This window comes from Coenobita brevimanus, chromosome 62 (genome assembly GCF_032717465.1).
Source record: "Coenobita brevimanus isolate Jiangsu-jjx chromosome 62, ASM3271746v2, whole genome shotgun sequence".
In the NCBI taxonomy this organism is placed as follows: domain Eukaryota; kingdom Metazoa; phylum Arthropoda; class Malacostraca; order Decapoda; family Coenobitidae; genus Coenobita; species Coenobita brevimanus.
The window spans coordinates 35,094,664-35,119,185 of record NC_137015.1 but is presented as its reverse complement, the minus strand read 5'-3'; the positions used below and the strand labels follow the sequence as shown (position 1 = coordinate 35,119,185).

General features: G+C 42.1%; 1 protein-coding gene across 1 annotated transcript in view; it reads right to left on the bottom strand.

Moving 5' to 3' along the window:
- Nf1 (neurofibromin 1) overlaps nucleotides 1-24,522 on the bottom strand; it is a 509,668-nt gene that overhangs the window by 460,464 nt on the left and 24,682 nt on the right. The window contains exons 2-5 of the mRNA XM_080275751.1: nucleotides 19,577-19,720; nucleotides 16,626-16,782; nucleotides 12,096-12,101; nucleotides 10,360-10,471 (exon numbers count right to left, since the gene is read on the bottom strand). Of these exons, the coding sequence (XP_080131877.1) occupies nucleotides 10,360-10,471; nucleotides 12,096-12,101; nucleotides 16,626-16,782; nucleotides 19,577-19,720 (419 nt within the window). The remainder of the gene's footprint in view (nucleotides 1-10,359; nucleotides 10,472-12,095; nucleotides 12,102-16,625; nucleotides 16,783-19,576; nucleotides 19,721-24,522) is intronic.

Here is a 24,522-nt window from a genome sequence, read left to right as displayed (position 1 = left end):
TGCGATTTTTTTTTTTTTTTTTTTCTCGCTAGGAAGAAAGAACCAAAGGCCATGAGCCCACAATAACTGTTCCTTCCAAGAGAAAAACAAAATACAAGAGAGAGCCATATTCAAGATCCGATCATTTCGAGATGCCTGGACACACAGCGTCTGAAAAACTGGAGATCATAGCTAGCAGGAAATATGGACAAAGGGAGATAGTTCCAGGGTTGACCTGTTGCATAAATGAAGGACTGGGAGTAACAGTTAACTCTTGCATTAGAGAGCTGGACAGAAAAGGAATGAGAGTTTACTGATAGATGGGTGCTACGTGCCCATCGCAGAGGTGGAGGAATGCAAGCAGACAGTTCAGAGGAGCAGTGACCACTGAAGCAGTGATAGAAAAGAGATAAAGAAGCAACAGTGCGGCAAAGAGACAGTGGCTGAAGGAAGCAAGTAAGGGGAGGAGAGTTAATGAGATGAAAAGCCTTGGACTCCACCCTATTGAGAAGAGCTGTATGTGGGGAGCCTCCCCACACGAGAGTTGTACTCCACACAGGGGCGGATAAAACCCGTGTATAGAGTCAATAATTGTGCAGGGGTAAAGAAGGAAAGGAGTAGGCTAAGCACACCTAATCTCTTGGAAGCACATTTTACAAGGGATGTAATATGATCTTTCCAAGTTAAGTCCCAAGTGAACGAAAGCCCGAGCATGTTCAAGGGTGATGCAGGATTATGCAGAATGTAATCAAACATTAATGGGTACACCTGTGGAAGATTCTGTCAAGTTGAAAGGTGTAAGAACTGAGTCTTTGATGCATTAAAAACAAGATTATTTTTACCCTAGAAGTCATCCCAGGCCGCTTCCTGTCCTTGCTACTACTCCCTAAACCAGTATAAACACCCCTGTGCACAAAAGGGAGATAGTTCCAGGGTTGACCTGTTGCATAAATGAAGGACTGGGAGTAACAGTTAACTCTTGCATTAGAGAGCTGGACAGAAAAGGAATGAGAGTTTACTGATAGATGGGTGCTACGTGCCCATCACAGAGGTGGAGGAATGCAAGCAGACAGTTCAGAGGAGCAGTGACCACTGAAGCAGTGATAGAAAAGAGATAAAGAAGCAACAGTGCGGCAAAGAGACAGTGGCTGAAGGAAGCAAGTAAGGGGAGGAGAGTTAATGAGATGAAAAGCCTTGGACTCCACCCTATTGAGAAGAGCTGTATGTGGGGAGCCTCCCCACACGAGAGTTGTACTCCACACAGGGGCGGATAAAACCCGTGTATAGAGTCAATAATTGTGCAGGGGTAAAGAAGGAAAGGAGTAGGCTAAGCACACCTAATCTCTTGGAAGCACATTTTACAAGGGATGTAATATGATCTTTCCAAGTTAAGTCCCAAGTGAACGAAAGCCCGAGCATGTTCAAGGGTGATGCAGGATTATGCAGAATGTAATCAAACATTAATGGGTACACCTGTGGAAGATTCTGTCAAGTTGAAAGGTGTAAGAACTGAGTCTTTGATGCATTAAAAACAAGATTATTTTTACCCTAGAAGTCATCCCAGGCCGCTTCCTGTCCTTGCTACTACTCCCCCTAAACCAGTATAAACACCCCTGTGCACAAAAGGGAGATAGTTCCAGGGTTGACCTGTTGCATAAATGAAGGACTGGGAGTAACAGTTAACTCTTGCATTAGAGAGCTGGACAGAAAAGGAATGAGAGTTTACTGATAGATGGGTGCTACGTGCCCATCACAGAGGTGGAGGAATGCAAGCAGACAGTTCAGAGGAGCAGTGACCACTGAAGCAGTGATAGAAAAGAGATAAAGAAGCAACAGTGCGGCAAAGAGACAGTGGCTGAAGGAAGCAAGTAAGGGAGGAGAGTTAATGAGATGAAAAGCCTTGGACTCCACCCTATTGAGAAGAGCTGTATGTGGGGAGCCTCCCCACACGAGAGTTGTACTCCACACAGGGGCGGATAAAACCCGTGTATAGAGTCAATAATTGTGCAGGGGTAAAGAAGGAAAGGAGTAGGCTAAGCACACCTAATCTCTTGGAAGCACATTTTACAAGGGATGTAATATGATCTTTCCAAGTTAAGTCCCAAGTGAACGAAAGCCCGAGCATGTTCAAGGGTGATGCAGGATTATGCAGAATGTAATCAAACATTAATGGGTACACCTGTGGAAGATTCTGTCAAGTTGAAAGGTGTAAGAACTGAGTCTTTGATGCATTAAAAACAAGATTATTTTTACCCTAGAAGTCATCCCAGGCCGCTTCCTGTCCTTGCTACTACTCCCCCTAAACCAGTATAAACACCCCTGTGCACAAAAGGGAGATAGTTCCAGGGTTGACCTGTTGCATAAATGAAGGACTGGGAGTAACAGTTAACTCTTGCATTAGAGAGCTGGACAGAAAAGGAATGAGAGTTTACTGATAGATGGGTGCTACGTGCCCATCGCAGAGGTGGAGGAATGCAAGCAGACAGTTCAGAGGAGCAGTGACCACTGAAGCAGTGATAGAAAAGAGATAAAGAAGCAACAGTGCGGCAAAGAGACAGTGGCTGAAGGAAGCAAGTAAGGGGAGGAGAGTTAATGAGATGAAAAGCCTTGGACTCCACCCTATTGAGAAGAGCTGTATGTGGGGAGCCTCCCCACACGAGAGTTGTACTCCACACAGGGGCGGATAAAACCCGTGTATAGAGTCAATAATTGTGCAGGGGTAAAGAAGGAAAGGAGTAGGCTAAGCACACCTAATCTCTTGGAAGCACATTTTACAAGGGATGTAATATGATCTTTCCAAGTTAAGTCCCAAGTGAACGAAAGCCCGAGCATGTTCAAGGGTGATGCAGGATTATGCAGAATGTAATCAAACATTAATGGGTACACCTGTGGAAGATTCTGTCGAGTTGAAAGGTGTAAGAACTGAGTCTTTGATGCATTAAAAACAAGATTATTTTTACCCTAGTCAGACATACGAGCCAAGTCAGACATTAGGTGTGCCAAAGCCTCATCCCTTGTTTGTTGGAGTAACTGCTGAGATGGACTTTGCAGGAAGCGAATGGAAAGGTGAAGGGTGGAGTCATCAGCGTATGAGTGGATAGGGTTAGATGTACAGCTTAGAAGGTCACTGATGAATACAAGGAAGAGAGTCAGTGATAGGACAGAGCCCTGAGGAACACCACTGTTGATAGATCAAGGAGAAGAACGATGACCGTCTACAACAGTGGCTATAGAACGACCAGAAAGGGAGCTATAGATGAAGGCACAGATAGAAGGACAGAAACCGTAAGAGGGCAGTCTGGAAATTAAAGATTTATGCCAGACTCGATCTAAAGCCTTTGAGATGTCAAGTGCAATGGCAAAGCTTTCGCCAAAGTCATGAAAGGAGGATGACTATGAGTCTGAAAGGTAGGTGAGATGATCGCCAGTGAAGCATCCCTGACGGAACTCATACTGACGATCAGAAAAAAGGTAGTGATAGGAAATTTTTCTATTAAGAATTGAGTCGAAAACTTTTGAGATACAGGATGTTAAAGCAATTGGACGATAGTTACAGGGTTGGGAATGATCACCCTTCTTTGGGACTGGCTGAATGAAAGCAAACTTCCAGCAAGAAGGAGAGGTGCAAGCTGAAAGACAAAGGCAAAAGAGTTTGCCTAGGCAGGGTGTAAGCACAGAAGCACAGTTCTTGAGAACAACAGGAGGGACTCCATCAGGCCCATATGCCTTGTTAGTATCGAGGCCTGAAATGGCAGAAAATACATTGGCTGAAGAAATTTTAATGTCAGCCATGAGGAAGCCAGAGGGGGGAAGTGATGGAGGAACAGCACCAGAATCGTCTAAGGTGGAACTGGAGGAGAAAGTCTGAACGAAGAGATCTGCTTTATCAATAGAAGAGATAGCTACAGAACCATCAGAGTTGAAAAGAGGAGGGAAGGATGATGAGGTAAAGTTGTCAGAAAGGTTTTTGCCAAGGTGCCAGAAGGAGCAGGAAGAATTTCAGTTGGAGAGTTGAGAGCATTTAGTATGGATGAAATTACTTTACCAGAGTGAAGAACAGACTTAGCAGGATTACGGGGAGAAACATAAAAAAAAGATGAGATTCAGGGGTCAGTTGGCTCCGGTACCTTTTATAGGCCCTCTCCTTGTTACGGACAGCAGTAAAACAAGTGTGATTAAACCAAGGCTTTCTTGCATTAGTCAAGGGATATGAGAAAGGAATGTATGCTTCCATGACCAAGCGAATAACCTCTGTAATGCGCAAGGCACACTCAGATGGCTCCCAGCCATGGAAGCAATAATCATTCCAGGGAAAATCAAAGAAGTACTGCCTACAGGCCTCCCAATCCGCAGCTCCAAAGTGCCACAGACGTCATTTCTTTGGAGGGTCCACAGGCCGTACTGGAGTGATAGCACAGGTTAAGGTAATAAGGTTGTGATCAGAGGAGCCCAACGGAGAGGAAAGATTAACAGTGTAAGAAGAAGGATTAGTTGTAAGGGAGAGGTCAAGCACGTTGGAGCTCTCTCCAAGGCGGTCAGGGATATGGGTAGGGTGATGTACAAGCTGCTCTAGGTCATTAAGGATAGAAAAGATGTGAGCTTGTTCACCAGGTGGATCAGTGAACGGAGAGGAGAGCCAAAGGTGGTGGTGAACACTGAAATCTCCTAGAATGGAGATTTCAGAGAAAGGAGAAATGGATAGAATGTCTTCCATCGTAGAAGTAAGATAGTCGAAGAATTTTTGATAGTCAGTAGAATTTGGGGATAAGTAAACAGCGCAGATATATTCAGTCAGGGAATGACAGGAAAGCCGAAGCCAGAGTGTAGAGAATTCAGAAGAATCAAGTTCAGAAAAAGGAGAGCAAGTCATCATGTATATATACACAACAGCCACCTTTGGCTTTGAGATGAATATAGAGAAAGTAGGAGGATACAGAAAACGGTTTGCTGTCAGTGCCTCAGACAGCTGAGTCTGTTAGGAAAAGAAGGTGAGGTTTAGAGGAGGAGAGGTGGTGCTCAACAGAGGGAAAGTTAGAGGAAAAGCCGTGAATGTTGCAGAAATTAAGAAGAAGTGAGTCAGACAATGGTTCCAGGCAGCTCGAGTCATCACCGGGAGAGGGGTGGAAGGTGGGGCATTCACAGTCCCCCACCCCCTAGGGACTCCGAGGCTATGTGTTGCAAAGCCATGATTTGTTTTTGAATTTTGGGAAAAGAAAGTGTAGTGTGTACTGTGCATGTAGTTTGGTGTTGATAATAAGAGAAACTTGTATTTGAGAGCATGCTGGCCTACTCTCTGTGTTCCTGAGACACTGAAAAAGTTCAGCAAAGGATGATGGTCACGAACTAGTCCCGAGGGCTGATGAAACGGGAGCCCCTGCTCTCCCTGTCATCAGCTTTCCATCCACCTTGGGAGTCCTGCCCTGCTCGACTGGTGCTACAGTCTACTCCTACTAATGGAGAATTGTTGATGTTTTGACAGGGAATTCTCGACAGGGACTGAGACCAATGATGTGATCGCGATAGCTTTTTCAACAGCTCCTCTTCATGTCGTCTTAGTTACAGTTCTGGTTCCTGAGCTCCTTTATTTTCTTCTCTCTTATTTTCCAACATTTTTATTTAGAAATTCCTTGGTATTTTCAAAGCATTTTTCCTTTGAATAGCCCAAATGTAAACACATGATTTATAGATCAATGATGTGATCGGGATAGCCTTTTCAAGAGCCCCTCTTAACCCCTAAAGTCCTAATCGCATCAACTGATGCGATCTGCGTTTTATGCCAAAATGCCTAATCGCATCAATTAAGCAGGGCATGTAAAAAACCATGGAGCGCTTCCTCTGCCCCAATTATGAAGTACATGACTTCAGGACAACGAGAACTCACCCATGAGGTGGCGTGAGGGGGGATCGGACCAACCCAGGCAGTAGGGAGGACACCCCCCCCCCTGGGCCGCTTTCGTGCCACCCTCTACTCCACTCCATCACTCCCTCCTTCTCCCCCGTCACCCTCCCACCCCTCCACACACCTGCATCTCTCCTTCCGCCACCACCTGTGTCCCTTCCCACCCACTCTTACCCCTCCTCCCACCCTGCTAGCCTTGTGTCCCCCCCGAACCCCACCCCATCCATCTTCCTTGTCCCTCACTACCCTCCCACCCCCTACAGACCCCCAAGAGGTATCAGGGCACCATTCCACAACCTTCTGTCTCTCACCTCACCCCCACCCCTTTCCCCCACCTCCCACCCACTCCCCTGTGTCCTCTGCGACCTTCACTATTGCCATGTGCATCGATTTTTTTTCTCACGCGTAATTTCAAATACCACATCGTATTCTTTCGATATATTTCATACTATATGAAGGAAAATACTTCCACTTATGTATTGGCATTTGTTTCTTTGCATTTTTTGTTGTTTCTTTGTAATCTTTGTTTTTTTTTCTGTTTGTTTTTTGGGGGGTTTCGCCGCGTTTGATCTGCCTTACCTCGTATTCTGGCCTGACGTACGTACCTGTTAGGTATTATTTCTACTTTTTCCCTAATTTTCAAATAATCGCACCTCACTCTGTTCATTTCTCACATCGTACCTACACCTGGCAGGTGTAGGATGCCATCATCCTACACTTGCCAGACAGAACCTAAGTAAAATTATTGTTTTCTTTGTTTTCCCCCCTTTCATATGCATGCATCTATAACATTATTCAACTTTATTTTGATATCCTTGATGGTTATAAACATTCATATATGTCTGTGTTAGTTTTTGAATGACTATGAGGCCTTGCAGGCTACTCCCCACACCTACATACACACCTGTTTTCATGGTTGATATGACAAATCCCATTGAAATGGAGGGTTTCCACAAAAGAATTTGGTTGTTGCCGAAATTTTTCTCTCTAAGTACCACCAAGGCCTTGTAGGCCTATTCCCCAAACTAGTTATCTCCCCACACCCACATACAGATCTGTTTTCACAGTAGATGTTACAGAACACACTGAAGTGCTTTCTCTTCATGCAAAGAGTTGGTTGTTTCCAACCCCCATACCTACAGGCCTACTTCCCACAGCCTACTTTATCTCCCCACAGCCTAGTAATTTCCCCACACCTACATACACCTGCTTTCATGGCTGGTGTGACAAAACACTTTGAAAAGACCTGTTTCAGTAAGAAAAATAGGTAGTTATCAAAATTTCCACATTTTAGATTGTTTTCGAGGGGTAAAGTAATCCCTGAACTATCTGGACGCCCACTATCCGGACTCCCCACTTACCGGACATTTTGGGTCTGGGCCTTTGTAACCTAAAAATGGCCAAAAAACGTATTAAAAAAAAAAATCCGACATTTTTTCAACTGTACTTTTAAATTGGCGCACAGTGTCGAACAGCTGTGTTTACACTCGTTGCTTGCTTCCCCCATCCCTCCTCAGTTACCACCTACCATCCTGAATAGACCCTCATTCAATGGATGTCGCATATATTCGTTTTTGTGAATAAACAGTGAATAAACTGCAATACCTTGCCACTAGACCACAGGGGAATTTACAGTGTCGTGCAGTGTTATGAAATTAGAATTCTGAGTGCAAAGATTAAGTACAGTGTGTAAAATGGAGCTTGAAACTGGCGTGGTGCAATCAAGAACAGAATATGCAGTGTTAAACAATTATAACTCATGGTGCAAAGAATTAAGTGCAGCACAACACTGGATTACTGTATGTGCTTCAAGAGCATTTTCATCACTGCCTGAACCTTAGAGAAGGCAGGTTAACCTTCGTAACAAACGGCCACAGACGTGTTGTAAGTACCCCATATACTGCTAAATATTTTCCATACTCACTTCTAATTCCTCATTCTCTGGTTCCTTTTCATTTATTTCATGCTCCATTATTGGTGTGAACAGGGTCTTAAATAGGTGCTATGCATGTCCAGTAGAGAGTTATGTAGGTGGTTTTCTGAGTTAGGCTGGGTTAAGGTCCTTAAGTACCAGTCCAGGAGGCAGGGGTCCACTATCCAGATGGATCCACTTTCTGGACATGCCTTTGGCTCTATTGCATCGGATAGTGGAGGGATTACTGTACACTCAACCCCCTGCTATCACGCCTAATTGGTCACAGGAAACGAGCGTGATAGCTGAATACGCGATAGGTTAACTGAACAATGGGAAAATTTCTAATTGGTTTTTCGGTGGCCCATTTTTGTAACTTTTAACCACTTTATGTCTACGATTTCCTGCCAATCTCTCCTCTAACATGAAATAGCATTATTATAATAATACTAACAGTATAATGAAATAAACAAACATCATAAAAGGCCATCAAACTTTTATAAGGATTACGGCTTGGGTGGTTTGATGGGTTCCGAGGTTTGGGAGTGGCTTAGTTGCCGCCAGATCTCTTTGGCTGTCTCCATTTCTTTAGTGTCCACAGATAAATGGGTGCATGGCACCTTATATTAGGAATGGCTGAGGAACATTTAAGTGGAACAAAACTTGGACGCTATCACACACGTTTCTCACACTGTCGTCAGAGCCCCGTCTCAGTTGTAAACACGTGATTACTGTATCGGCATCACAGTTTTTTCGGCATAAGAAATATTAACTCTTTATAAGGGTTTCAAAACGATTGATATTTATTCTAAAATACAGTATTAATAAGTATTCAGTGTTAGGCTAAATTTCAATGCTGTAGTACGATATATTCTTTCGAGCCGAATGGGTTTTGGTCACTGTTTTGCCCGTCATGTCCTCGGCAGGAATCCGTTCAGATGCATTCCAAATGCCCGTGCTATAATCGGGAATTTTACCACTTTACCGTTCCAATTAACCATCGTATCCTCGGCAAACCTCGTATGAAGTGCCGTGTGAATAAGTTTCGCTTAGCCTGTCTTCAAACTCGATGCATGATAGCGGTCTTGGGGTGCGTGATAGCATGTATGGTTGTGCATTTGATGTGTGCGTGATAGCAGATAAACGTGATAGCTGAACGCGCGATAGCAGGGGGTTGAGTGTATTATAAACTTTTTTTAACTTTGATGCGTGATTGTGAGGTAACCATAAGGCCTACAGAGGTGCGGATTGTGTTGTCAGATGTGTAAATTCTTCCTCTTTAGCCAGAACACAATCAATATCCCCTTGGTTTAAGATGCCAAAACACCCCCAAATAGCAGCTGGGGGAGGTACCCTGCCTGAAATAATTGTGGACTTTAGGGGTTAATGTCATTTTAGTTACTGTTCTGGTTGCTGAACTCCTTCATTTTCTTCTCTCTAACTTTCCTACATTTATTTAGAAATTCATTTGTATGTTCAAAGTGATTTTCCTTGAACAGCCAGAATGTAAACACATGATTTATCGATGTCACAGTTTTCATCAATGCATGAAATATTTACCCTTTATGGTTTTCATCCATCCATCCATCCATCCATCATCCAATCCTACGTTGCCCCATGAGGAGCATTAGGCTTTCATAATTATTAATATTTACTTAAAATTATTATTATGTATTCAATAACAGGTTAGATGTTCAATGGTGAAACATGAATTATTCTTTGCTGAGTCGCCTAGTTGTCCACACTGTTTTGTACCTCATCTGATGGGCGAGAATCTTTACCCCAAATGACAGTGTTCACTCCACCTATGACTAAAACACATTAATCTAAGTCTAAAAACAGTTTATAAATCAACCTAAACACAAAATTCTATTCTAAAATTTAATCAAAATTGGTTAAAGAAAAAAAAAAAAAAATCGCAAAACCAGGAGTAGGCCTACAATAGGCGGGGTAGGGTGGTATTTCTACCCCCATAACTATTCCGGGGTATCGCATCTGGGTTATCATAAATTGGGGTTTGCCTGTACTATACTACAAACTCATCAGGTATTTCACTACTCCCTTCACTGCAAGAGAATTTGCCTACAGTAGTTTCCTTGCAGGACATGTAATCTGTTTGCCAATATTAATGATAAAATAAAGATGTCATCATACTGAAGAAGTTAAGAGACAGTTTTTTGCCCCTTTACCATGAAAGGTTTCCCTAAAGCCTTTTGCCATCTATAGATGTACTAAATTATTTTACTCAAGCTACAATGAAGATTTTGTTGAGTGAAGGGGAATGTTATCAGTCAGAGGGCTGAATATTATATCGAATAACCTTTGGACTGCCAGAAATTCCTTGTGCTGAATACAACAATGTGTATTCAGCCTGAAGAAATGCACAAGTGCATCCATGACAGTGACACAGTTTATAAAATCACTCAACACTGAAAAAAAAAAAAAAAAAAAAAAAAAAAAAAATATGCACTGAGTTATTCTCTGACTTCCACATTACTAATGCTATGTATTTACTAGTTTAAGAGTACTGACTACTGCATGGAGGGGAAAGGCTAGACCAAGAGCCCACCTGACTGATATTCTGTTGAAGACGGCACTAAAGTTGTTGAGGCTGAGAGCAAAGAGGACCTTGGAGGCAAGGTTCTTCAGTTGTACCACCATTGGGTTGTCGTTGTGCAAGTCTGGGGATGGTAAATCATCATTATCATACTAACCCACTTTCAAACAAATTTCATCATCATACTAGCCCCTTCCTTTACAGTCTGTGCCGTTATCCTACATACTGTAATGTAAAACTCGGATGGGTAAACATTCTGTGACCATGTGAAAAACAGTTTCCTAGTCCCTGTTAAGAAACTAACATCACAGCTTGATCGCCAAATGACATGAACTTGTGTGTGTTGGGATGATCTGGGAACAATAAGCCATCCTGCAAGGGTGGTGAGGAGCTTGCACCCTCCACCTTCACTAACAGATTCTTTTGTTCGGCACTATACAAGTGACATCACGGTGTTAAAATGTGTTTGAATGACTACAGACTGGTGAACCATGCATACAGACATGTGTATTCATTCATACATTTACACTATCAGTGCAACTGCCACAATTGTAAGTCACCTCAGGGAGGCAAACATATTGAGGCAACTGTCCAGCACACTAAGGATGACCAAAATAACCTAAGGATACTATTTCTCTCTATCTGATGCTATGTCACTGTTTTACATTCTATGTAGTGATGACAAAGGTCATTCTTGTCAAGTTCTTTAGAACTTCTTCCTCAAGAGAATATTTCAGTGTACAGCATATTAATACTACAAAGTAAAGAGCACACACCTCAGTCAATGCCAATAAAATTTACGATTTACTGCTGTAATTCCTCTATCCTATCAGAAAAAAACTTTTATGACCTCACAGTCAATTAATTCTACAGTCTTAGTCTCCCCTGTTGCACGGTCTCAGAGGGTGCATATCGACACCAATGCCAATAAAATATTATTTCTGCATCCTGATCCAGATCTGTCCTAATCCTTGGCCATCACCTCACCCCCCCAAGTTTCAATGTGAGACCACATAGATGCACGCTCACCCCACTACAGTATACAGAACTGTATTTTTGTTGGATTTTGCTAAAACAGATGATCATAATTCAACATGGCTAAAATTATGGGATGTGAAAGGAGACATATGCAAACACACACACACACACACACACACACACACACACACACACACACACGGACACACAAACACATACACACACACACACACACACACACACACAGACACACAAACACATACACACACACACACACACACACACACACACACACACATATACATATAACACTTAGCTGCCCGCCTCTCGTCTCTCTCACCTAACTGTCACCACTCGCTATGTACTTTTCTTCTAACAAAGCTTTTTGTTACAGTATACTATCAAAATAGTTTTTCACCTACTGTACAGTACCTCTAGGTACCGGTAGGTAGGCAGTCATCTGAAAATACTCCCTTCCCCAACACCCAAACATCACTCTGTCCCCTGTCATGGAAACTGAAATTAAAACTTTTTTCATGTCCAATGATGTTTCTAGCAGTTGTATGTGTACTTCAAGGAATGTTAAGTATTAACAGAGGGAAGTAAATATTTTGCAAGGGGGCCAAAGGGGGGACTTTGGGAAAATTTTAGGATTTCACCATATCAATTAGCCATACAACACGGATATCATTGGTGTGATTTCTGTGTTTCTATTTGCACAGTAAAATTCCCAGACACATTAGAAGCACAAACTGAGGGGTCTACTGTACAAGGAACTTTAACTTAATTAAACAGTTAACCGAAGTTTCTCTTCTGACTCCTTTAATTATCAGATTCTTCTTAAACAGAAAAATAATTATCAAGGTTAGAATACTGTAAAATGATAACATGTCATCAGAGTGAGAGAATCTGTATTCACCATGGTTGCCCTAACAATCTGGACTTACCAATGAAAAATACAGCACTATCAGTGTGTTGGCTGGAAAGGGAGAAAAAAAAAAAAAAAAAAAAAAAAATCATGGTAGTTAGTTAACCCTCTCATACACGAGGGTACAGTAAAAAAATCCAACCGCTCACACTTTTTCGACGCAGGTTGCGTCCAAGTGAAATTCAAACACTCACACTTTTTTGACACAGGTAGCATCCAACCAAACAGGTTGCAGTATTTTTTTGCCATGCTTTTTGGTTATGTCCTAACCAGGGCTGTGGATACAGTGCGGGTCCAGGCCACTTAGAGCATCCATCAGCTGCCTCCCCAAACCCACACACAAGGGTCCCTGCACCAGTTTGCCCTTGCATGTTACAGCCTGTGGACATTCCTTCACACCTGCCTATGGTCTCGTGAATTCTTTAGTTTTTCTCAGTCTATCTATCTATCTATCTATAGCCCGACGCCCTAATCCCACAAAGGGTGGCCGCAGACAAAACGCCTCCAAGTCACTCTGTCACCCACCATTTGACTCCCCTCCCCCCAACTCACCCCCCCCTCCCTCATATACCTCTCAACTCCATCCCTCCACCTCATCCTCGGTCTACCCCTCCCTCTCCCTCCCTCCACCTCACCTACATACACCCTCTTAGTCAGTCTTTCATTCTCCATTCTCTCCACATGTCCAAACCACCTCAGTGTATTTCTCCTAATCTTTTCAACCACATCCACATCTACCCCACAACGTTCCTTCACTTCTTCATTCGTCAACCTGTCCCTCCATGTCACTCCACATGCTCCTCTCAAGTAACTCATTTCCACTGCTCTCACTCTTGACTTGTTCCCCTCTTGCAATGTCCACACCTCGCTTCCATACGTCAGGGTAGGGATCACAATACCATCATGCAGTGACTTCTTAACTTCCATACTCACCTCCCTATTTCTCATCACTGCTTTCAGTGTACCAACAACCTTTCTTCCCTGCTGTACCCTTTCACGTACTTCATCCCCCAAAGTTCCATCCTTACTCATCACACTACCCAAGTACTTGAATGCACTCACATTCTCCATATCCTCACCATCCAACCTCACTGCACACTCTGTGACTTCATTCCTCTCAAACACCATAACTTTACTTTTGTTTACATTAACTTTCAGCTTCCTCCTCCTACACACTGTCCCAAATTCATTTACCAAACCTTGCAACTCCCATTCATCTTCACTCAACAATACTGTATCATCAGCAAACAGCAACACCGGAAGCTTCCAAATCTCACCCTCATTCATTAAGGCCACCCCCACATCCACTGCCCTACCTTGTACCTCCTTTACAACCCCATCCATATATATATTAAACAGCCATGGAGACATTACACACCCCTGTTTCAGTCCCACATTGAGATCAAAGAACTCACTCAACTCACCATCCACTCGCACCGTAGCCCTAGCTCCCTCGTACATACTCTTCACAGCACTCAACAATTTCCCCTCCACTCCATATATTCTTAATACTCTCCACATACCTTGCCTATCTATTCTGTCATAAGCTTTCTCCAAGTCCATGAAGGCAGCATACACTTTCCTTCCCTTCTCTAGATACTTCTCCACTAAACATCTTAGAACAAATATCTGATCTACACACCCTTTTCCCTTCCTAAATCCCCCTTGTTCTTCTCCAACTAGCTCCTCTGTCATATGCCTAACCCTATCAATGAGTATTCTACCATATATTTTACCAGTCACACTAAGAAGGAAAATACCCCTATGGTTACCACATACTTCTCTCTCCCCTTTTCCTTTGTACAGAGGAACAATTATACCTGATTTCCAGTCCTCTGGAACCCTTCCCTCTTCCCAAGCCAATCTACACAACTTCCATATCCACTCCACAACAATCTCACCCCCATACCTAAGCATTTCACCACACACTCCATCAATTCCTGGGGCCTTTCCCAACTTAATCTTCTTTATCGCTTCCACTACTTCCGACCTACTGATCTCTTCCTCCCTCCTCTCATCTCTTCTTCTCCCAGCCATTCCCCAGCCACTTATACTCACACTGCTCTCACTCTCTACATTTAACAAATCCTCAAAGTGCTCCTTCCATCTCCTCAATTTCTCTCTCTTCTCCACCAACAATCTATTATTCCTATCTTTCACTCCCCTACTATTTCCCCTTTCACACTCCCTTACTTTCTTTACCTCCTTCCAAAACAATTTCTTACTCTCCCTCCATTTCACACTCAGATTCCTCCCAAACTCTTCATCCACTTTCTTCTTACTCTCCTTCACCAGTCTCTTAACCTCCCTTCTCCTGCTCACATATACCTCTCTCTTCTCTCTCTCTCATCTTCTCCCCTACCTCTACTCGCCAACCATTCACCATATGCCTTCTTCTTTTGTTCCACAGCTCGTTTCACCTCATCATTCCACCATGCTGTCCCTTGCACACCCTTGCATCTCCTCCTCACTCCACAAACCGCCTCACACGCTGCGCTTATCTCTTCCGTGAATATCTTACATACTTCTTCCACCCCTTCCATCTGCTCTAGCTCATACCTTCCCAATCTTTCTTCCACTATGCTCTTATACTCTGTCCTTTTCTCACTATCTTGCAATTTCTCCACTCTTCTCACAGGAGCTGCTTCCTCCTGTTTTCCCCTTCGCCTCCTCAACCACTTTCTTTGCAGCTTTACCTTGGCCATCACTAAGTGATGGTCCGAGACTCCATTCCCCCACCCTCTCCACACCCTTGCATCCAACACTTGTCTTCTCATTCGCTCATCCACACACACGTAGTCTATCATTGCCTTTCGTTCAACAAGTTCACCATCCATCCTCATTACTCTCCATGTATACCGGTGGATCATCTTATGACGAAAGTAGGTGCTGGCTATTGCCAACCCCTTACCAGCACAGATGTCCACCAAAGCACTACCATTCCCATCTACTTCAGCTGGCACACCCCACTGACCAACCACTCCATCCACTTGTACATTCCCAACTTTGCCATTCATGTCTCCAATCAACAGCACTCTCTCGCTCCTCTCAAACTTGTCCATACATGCTTCTACTCTCGCCCAAAACTCATCTTTCACTCTTGCCACTCGATCCTCTGTTGGAGCATACACACATACAATCGCCCATGCTTGTATACCTACTTTCATCCTCACCCATACAATCCTTGCACCCACTGTTCCATACTCTCTTATATTCTCCTTCCACTTCTTGCTTATCATCAGACATACTCCCTCTCTTGCCCTCTCATTCTCACTGACTCCCACACATATACCTACACCGTATTCCCATTCTCTCATCCTTTCACCTTTCCATTTAGTTTCAGTCAATCCACATATATCCACTTTTGCATCCTCAAGCACCTGGACAATCTCTCTCTCTTTCACTTCATCATTCACTCCTCTCACATTCCACGTTCCTACCCTCAGAATGTCCTTTGTCCGTTCCTTAGTCGTCAACGTATGGTCCGTCCGGGTCCGAGGCGCTTTATTTGCTTTTTTAGTTAGTTCTTTTTACGGGGTGGGGCACTAACCCACCACCAACCCTTTTAGTCGCCTCGTATGACAAGCAGGGATACTGGGGGAGTATTCTTGAAACCCCCCTACCCCCAGGGGGGGTAGGGGGGTGATTTTGGTAAAAAGACAATCTTTATCAGTGGAGTGTTGAAATGTTTACATATCTCTAAAAAATTAGTGTTGAATAAATGAGTGAACAAAAAATGTGGTAATTAATTTTTTTTCTTTTTTCATTAGGAAGACCATTTATTCATTTATGACATATAGTAATTTCATAACAATACAGTTACAAATACAGGCAGGGGAATGAAATTACTGGAAATATTTTATGATGATGGGCCAGCCGCTATTAGAGTGGCCGGGTGTGGTCAAAGACTGCAAGCTAGTTCTGTTCTGTATGCCATAAAAATCTTTTCAACAGAGCTGCAAGTGTAATTTTTTACTGATAATCATCGCAAATAAATGCTCTACAGCATTCTCTCAACAAGCACTGACAAAATATTTATATATCTGTGAGAAATCAGTGTTGAATAAATGAATGAACAATAAAATGCGGTTTTTTTTTTTTTTTTTTTTTTTTTTTTGGAAGATCATTTATTCCTTTATAACATGTAGCAATTTCATAACAATAGAGTAATAAATAAGGGCAGGGGAGAAAGTTGAATGGAAACATTTTCTGATGTCGCACACATCGCTGAGTGAAGGGTGTGTGGTGTGTAAGATATGGGCTAACCTGCATGGGTCATGCAGTACTCAGAAGCGGTTGGACACACGTTACGGTGAAAGAGTTCAAGAGGGTTAAAATCAACCAGGGGCATCCCCAGCAAATCAGGGCTTACCGATGAACTGACAAGTCTCCCGGAGGAGGAGCTTGACGTTCATGGCCTCATCTCTGGTGGTGTCCTTGGGCTGAGAGGACAGGCACTTCTCCAAGGTGTCCAGTACAATCAACAGGCTCTCGTAGTAGTTCTTCTCTAGGTCTGGCCCATGTGGTCTCTGATACAGGGAACATTACACAATTTAACACATTAAAATACATACTGCTCCATCACAATGCATTCAAATACATACAAGTATCAATTTTAACATACACAAACAAAGACTATTATTAATTTGTATATGTTGTACAAGTATAAAGAAGGGTGGATGCTAATGCATGCTGAGAAATACAGGTTAGTATGGATGAGAGTGCACAAAAATACAACACATGTCTTATAAAGTACCACTATGCATTACTGGTTATAGATAATTCACAGGTGAACATAGGACTCTCCCACGAGGTGAAGTTGGGTCTCGAAAAACACACCAACTACACAAACATCATCATCATTATCATCAGCCTGAGTCAATCCACTAAACGATGAAGGCCTCAGCCATCTTTTGCCACTGACTTATTGGCTGTTGGCCTATTCCATCCCATCCCAGGAACTCTAAATCTCATCTTGCCATCTTGTTCTGTCTGCCTCTACTCTATCACTGGGTTGCCACTCAGTTATCCTGATTCCATTTATTTTCTGTTCTATGAAGGCTGTGATCTCCCCACCTCCATTTTTGCTTTCTGGATAAAGTGACTAGTTATCTATCTATCTATCTATTGCCAGACGCCTCAATCCCATTTGGGGTGGCCACAAACAAATCGCCTCCAAGTCGCCCTGTCCCCCGCCATTTCACTGCCCTGCTCCCAACTCACACCCCCCTTCTCTCATATACCTCTAGTGACTAGCTAAATCATCTAACTTTGTCTCTTACTCAGGAATCTCTTCTTATCTCTCCATGTGAATTCCTCACTAAGCACTACAATATTACCATTGCAAGGATTTTGTCAGAATCCATCTTTCTCATAAGTTATAACAGGAAAGAGAAACTGATTTTAAAACAGTCTTTTGACATGACAGCAATATCTTATCCTTTATGTAGTTACTTAGATTATTAGAATTCCTCCATTCCATTCTTATTCATTTACTTCACTATCATGGACTGGTTCTTCATGAACTGTCTCCCCTAAGTTTGTCTATTCTTCAACATATTTATCATCTATTTCTACTGCAAGAGTCTAAACATGTTTGTTAAGCATAATTCCTGTCTTCACAATCATTTTCAAGCCTACCTTCATACAGCCCTGTTTAGATTAACTACCATTTCTTGTAGTTCATACAATGATCAACTGAAATTACTTATTTCAATAGCAAATAGAAGATTTTGCAACTGCTCACTTTTATTTACCGTATTTTTTTTCATTCATTCATTCACCATCTAACCCAATGTTGCCCCATGTGGAGCGTAGCAGCCCGGGGCTAGGCAAGTTGGTCCTGACATTTAAGATGAGAGTGGCCAGCCACACTCATCCCTAAATGGAATTATGTGAGCAATAAACCTCAACCAACCCTTGGATATAAACCTGTAACAGCTCAGTCCAACTGGAGTGCCTAAACTGCCCACTAAACCACCAGGTGCCATAATTTGTCTATATGGTTACCACCCAGCATAGTAAATGGTTTTCTGGTGTACAAGAAACCATTTGGCTCGTCATTAAGTGTAGAGTCACCTGTAGACAGAAGGAAGAAGAAAGAATGAAGGGAAGAAAGACAGAAGAGGTAGGAAGGAAGGAATAGTGGAAAGGGGAGGCACCCAAGAGCAGCACTACATCGAGCAAGTGGATGGTGAATGTCCCCATCTACCACATAGACCTATACTGTATTCCCAATACAAATTTCTCACAATGTCCTTTATGCATGATGTGAACAACTTTGGGGAAAAAGCATCTTCTTGTGTAACACCTCAGTTTAATTCTATTTTCTGTCTATCATTTGAGTTTCAGGACGACAGTACGGTACTATCTTTACAAACATCATCTAGTACCTTGAATCCTGTCCTAAAACTGCACTCTTCTCTGCAGCTGTCACCAATGAATCAAATGCTTTCTTATGATCAATAAACTGCCACATGCAAAGCTTTCTTATATTCTGAGGTTTATCAGTCACTTGACTTATAAAACATGAGTATGGTCTCTTAGAAAACAACCACAAAGAAAATGAATCTATTCCCTTGGCTGGTCTGTGTTTACTACATGACTACCGTACTTCAGTATGTCACGATTCTGAGGAAGTTTTGTACATGAGAAGACTGTCTAGATGGCAGTTTCTCATCTTCTGTCACTTTTTGTGAATCAGAAAAATACTGTAGATGCACTTTTTCATGACCTGGGTACTGCTTTGACTTGCATACATTTCATGAACAGTTTTGCTAATTCAAAGATGTGTGCATCCTCACAATGATCAACAATGATAGTATTCTTGCCTTAGCCTTAGTCATTTCTCTCAAAGCCACCAATACCACACTGCTTCTGATGTAAAACTGGGGATCACTGCATCTACCATTTCTCCATCTTGAACAGGCTCTTCAACCAGCTATTTAAGGTATACTGGGATGTCTCAAAACCAATACCATTTTTAATTCTAATATATGTGCCACCAGCAAATCAATGTCTTTGTTATGAAAACTGTCAGAATGTACTGTATGTACTGCCACAAGTAAATGAATGTCTTTGTTATGAAAATTGTCAGAATGTACTGTACTGTATACTGGTTTACTGAACGTACAAGTTACTGAAAACCATATAATAAATTGAACTCTCATATGCTTAAATGGGTTACTCTTGCAAATTTTTCTAGTATAGTCACGCTCCAGAGTACTAACTTCCTGATTCCCTCCTGTACAAATACACAAAAGTGATTACAACACAAGGTGCCAGGTGGTGGGGTGTCTGTACAATTGTATGGCATTTACGTACCATCTCGTTGACCTTCTGTAGGATCTTGTAGAGGCCCGAGATGACAAGGGAGAATTTGTAACGGCTGATTTGTATAAGACACTCCTTGTTCTGCTCCACATTGTACCGGGAGTGTTGAGTCTGAGGGCCTGTCCGGCAAGGCAACTGCCAACCAAGGAGAAATGAGTGATTAGAAAAATGTAATTATCCATTTCCTGTAGTGTACAAAGCTTGAACAATCAGCAAATCAATGTACTAGATATGAGAATTCTATATTCTGTGGTTGTTTAGCATCTCATTTCCAAAAATCAGTATTAAATGACAAGCAACCTGATTCCTACAGATGCTCATGCATCTAAAAATCAATTCTAATAATGCTGACAAATTCTGAATGTCTGAATGATGAATGGTTTGAAAAATCTATTCTTACAAAGACATGGAGTGAAGTATGAAGGCTTGACTGATGTGCATACTGATGATGATATTGTATATACAGTAGTTTCTTTCCCAAGGACCTCTGTTGGTAGTAACAGTCGGTCCTATACTATTCCTCACAAGATATATTAGTGGTTGCTGGGGACGCCCATCATCAGCCCACTTACTGTAGTGGTACTCTATTTCTGGGTAGCTCTAAACTGAGTGGCAAGCCAAATTCTTTCCTGTAAACCAGGAAATCGTTCATTACGCTGCGTGGTAACCTTATAACCAACCAACAATGTTCCCTACATGTCAACAAGTGGGTTGGCAGAGGGTCAGTGCTCCTCCCCAGAAAACATCTCACTAAAAATACAAACAAGAAGCCTCCAACCAAGACGGACACACAGGTGAGGACAAAGGACCAGACAAAGGACATGGTTTGGATTGCAACATGGAATGTAAGGGGTGCGAATGATGAGGTAAAAGAGAGATAGACTGTTCAGGTGCTTGAGGGTGCAAAAGTGGATATACAGTAAAAGCATGACATAACAAATGCAGGATAAAACGGAAGCTTGAGAAAACGGAACAACTTTTTTCCACACGGTACTCGCAACATACCGGAAGTTTTCCGTTTTGTCGCGAAGCGTCGGTTTCCCGTAACGGAAACAAGCTGGTTTATCCATGGCTGTTGAAAAATCGCAATGCACAAGTCATATCCCCCCCATTTGGAGGTGAGTTTTTTACTGTTCTATTTATTATTATTACTGTATTACTATTATTATCATTGTGGGTTCTGGCTGCTCTGTGTGTATCATTATGACTAGCATAGGCAACATGTCTGTGTGTAACAAAAGAAGCTATTTAGTAGCAACTGTGTATAGGCTTCTGATCACAAATTAGGGAAGAAATATTGGAAAAATCGCAAATTTCAGGAAATTCTGTAACATCTATGGCTTTGGAAAGGAAGCCTGAAAAAGCAGAATATTTGATAAAAGGGAATAGGGGTTGGCTGAATTATTCCGTTATATCAAGCTTTTACCGTAAGTGGATTAACTAAGACTAAATAGAGAGACAAGAGTGTGAGAGAGTGGAAGTATGGATGGGATATATGCACAGGAGTAGGTGAGAATGAGAGGGCAAAAGAGGGAGAATGTATTGTTGTGTGCAAGAGATGGAAGGAGAACAGAAGAGGGTATGGATCAGTTGGTTCAAGGATTGTGTGGCTAAGACTGAAAGTAGGATTACAAATTTGGGCGACTGTCTGTGTGTCTGTGCCAAAGCAGGATCATGCAAGCAGTGAGGAAAAATAAATAAATAAAAAAAATAAATAAATAAAAAAGTTCTGGGCAAATGTGGAAGCATGCATGGAAAAGTTTGAGAGGACTGAGAGAGTGTTTCTGATTAGGGATATGAATGGAAAAGTAGGGAATGTGACAGTACATGAAGTAGTCATACTGGTCCAGTCAAGAAATGAGACAATAACTCACACTAGCACTCACTGCATCATGGTTCTTTTTAACTGAACGTACTGTTGATTCTGGGCAGTTAAAATGCTTCACAATATCACATGTTCTATGGTCAGACTCAAATATGAAGCCCATTTGGGTGGTGCCCGTGTGGGGATTTCCCTCTCTACAGCTCTGCCAAACCTCCTCTCTCTCTCTCTCTCAGTTGATTGAGAAAGTTGTTATATATTTATAAGTTGTATTTTCTTCTATATTGTTTCGACCTTTTTTCCACACCACCACTGAGGTAAAAGTCTTGGCGCGTTTTTTTTTTATAGAGGTTTCCCCAGTAGGCATAAGTCCTCTCTCTGATCTTTCTTCTAGAAAATACTTGTTCACATTGTAAATAAGTTCTTTCTCCCGACTGTGGAGCACACGAGAGCGAGTCGGAGTAGCTGCCATCGTGGGTGGGGATCAGGGAGGAAGTGACTGGTCACCTGTAGTCTGAGGTGGGTGTCCTTGACCTCTGGCAACATCGGAAAGCGACGCTGTCACGTGGTTTGGAATTTATACAAATCATTGCTATTATCTTAAAAAGCGACACATTCATAGCACTATATAGCTTTATCTAATATAATTAATAAGTACAGAATATTTAATATACAATTTCAAATAGTAAATAGCTGACATATGACAGAGAGAGAGACAGGTACTGGGATTGATGCGGCAGAGCTGTAGAGAGGGAAATCCCCTCTCGGGCCCCGCCCAAATGGACTTCATATTTGAGTCTGACCATAGCACCACTGTCCAACATGGCTAATATACCATGTTTATCTTCTAGAGAATATTTCTCCTTACTCACACCTTTACAGTACTCCCGGGTACCCTTGCCATTCCTGGAACCCTCAGCACTGCGATCACTCATTACGTAATTGTGAAACATGTTACACAACATGCGAACTAGAGACCCAAGGAAGTCCTGTGAGAGTGAGATGACAACAACACAGTGTTGCGGGATATGACGTCACAAACATGGCGGCATCGGCAGTTAACAAATGATGAGGAGAACCAGGACTTGTGAAACTCTCAGCATAATCACGAGACTCTTTGCAGTGGATCATTCCTTTGCGTCGCAAAACTTATATTCGCTAAAGTACATTTTGCGTAACTAAAGACTGAACTATATTGTGATACCAACTCTGATATATGGAAATGGAGCTTGGACCTTATTGGAAGGACACAAGTCAAGAGTGAGAACAGTGGAAATGAGTTATTTGAGAGGAGCATGTGGAGTTACATGGAGAGACAGACTGACAAATAAGGAAGTGAAAGAGCATTGTGGTGCAGATGTGAATGTGACAGAAAGCATTAGAAATACACTGAGGTGGTTTGGCCCATGTGGAGAGGATGCAGAGCGAGAGACTAATGAGGAGAGTGTATGTGAGTGAGGTGGAGGGGGGGAGAGGGAGGGGGAGGCCGAGGATGAGATGGAGGGATGGAATGGAAAGGTATATGAGAGAAGGGGGTGTGAGCTGGGGTGAGGGCAGTGAAATGGCAGGGGAATGGCCCAACATGGAGGCTATTTGTTTGTGGCCACCCTTTACGGGATTGAGGAATCTGGCAATAGACAGATACTGTAGATAGAAGATATAATAGCCAGAGGTTAGAATAGTGGACATAATATGAGGCGCTCCGAGCCAGAGGGGTGACTGTGCATTTTGCTTATTTGATGACATCTAATTACCAAACTGTAATATACTTTAAACATGTCATGTTTACCACCATTTTAATCATCTTGGCTAGCACTTTCAAGATAAAAAATGAAATGCATATAAGTATAATTTTACCATTGTATAATTAGCCATGTCAAAGTTTAACAACTGATTACCGAAAATAAGCAAAATGCACGGTCGCCCCTCTAGCTCGGAGCGCCTCATATGTAACCAGTCTACATTACAGACGGCATTATATGCTTGAACAAATACTAAAGTAGTAATGCAGGAACTTCAGGGTCCATTTGTTAATGGCCTTTGGCATGATGTACAATGCGACGTAGCTTCGATAAAACCTTTATCGGTAAATCCTCAGGAGTGAAGCACCTTGCATCTTATAAACACTGGGAAGAGAGAAAGAGAGATGGGCTGCTTCTAAGACTGCTCTCATCTCAAAACCTCTATTCAGACCAATGCATATGACCAACACTGACTAATGCCTCAACTCACCAGGCCACAACCTGGTACCGTACTGTTTATGCATTTACCTCCATTTATGTAGATTTTGTCCAACTTTTAGAAATATGAGTTATATGAAGGATGAAATATAGCAACAACATATGACAGGGTGGCTCTTTCAGGTGAGAGGTTTTGAATGTTTTTTTTTTTTTTTTTTTTTTTTTCTTGCCATTCCAGAACAACTATAGGATTAGCCTAAGCACTTCATAACAGATAGATAAACACAGATTTTTATGATTCAACAATTTTTCATAACTCTTAATTTACAACAATGACTAAGTCTAGCACCTATGTTATATATTTGTTTTCTGCAATATAATATCATGATATCTGTACTCCCAGTATTCAAATTCCTACACTGTACACTATGCAATACCTCAATGTTTTCAGTCCATTAATATATAAAGTATCCTGAAAAACTACTGTATTCTGAATGAGAGAGAGAGAGAGAGAGAGAGAGAGACAGACAGACAGACAGACAGACAGACAGAATATGCGAGGGGAAAAGGTGTGACAGAATAACAGAGGATGAAGAACAACAGTGAAAGGAGGATATCAATAAGGTGCATTTATCACAGGGAGGTTTCAGTCACAGCCATTCCCTGCTGGGGGCTACAGGAAGCAATGAGTCACATGATAAGTGTAATTGTACTTTTGGGAAGAGATAACAGGAAACTAAGGATAATTAAAGAATTCTGGTATATCAACATGTAAGCTCCAAGTGAAACTGGTGGTTGCACTGTATTCAAAATGGAAATGGAGAACTCCACATAGCTGATGACTACACTGCAACTGATGAAGTGATGGAGACATTGACAAAGTTTGTTATAAAGGTACAATAAAATCTGCTTTGTTCATATTTGATCATATAGCT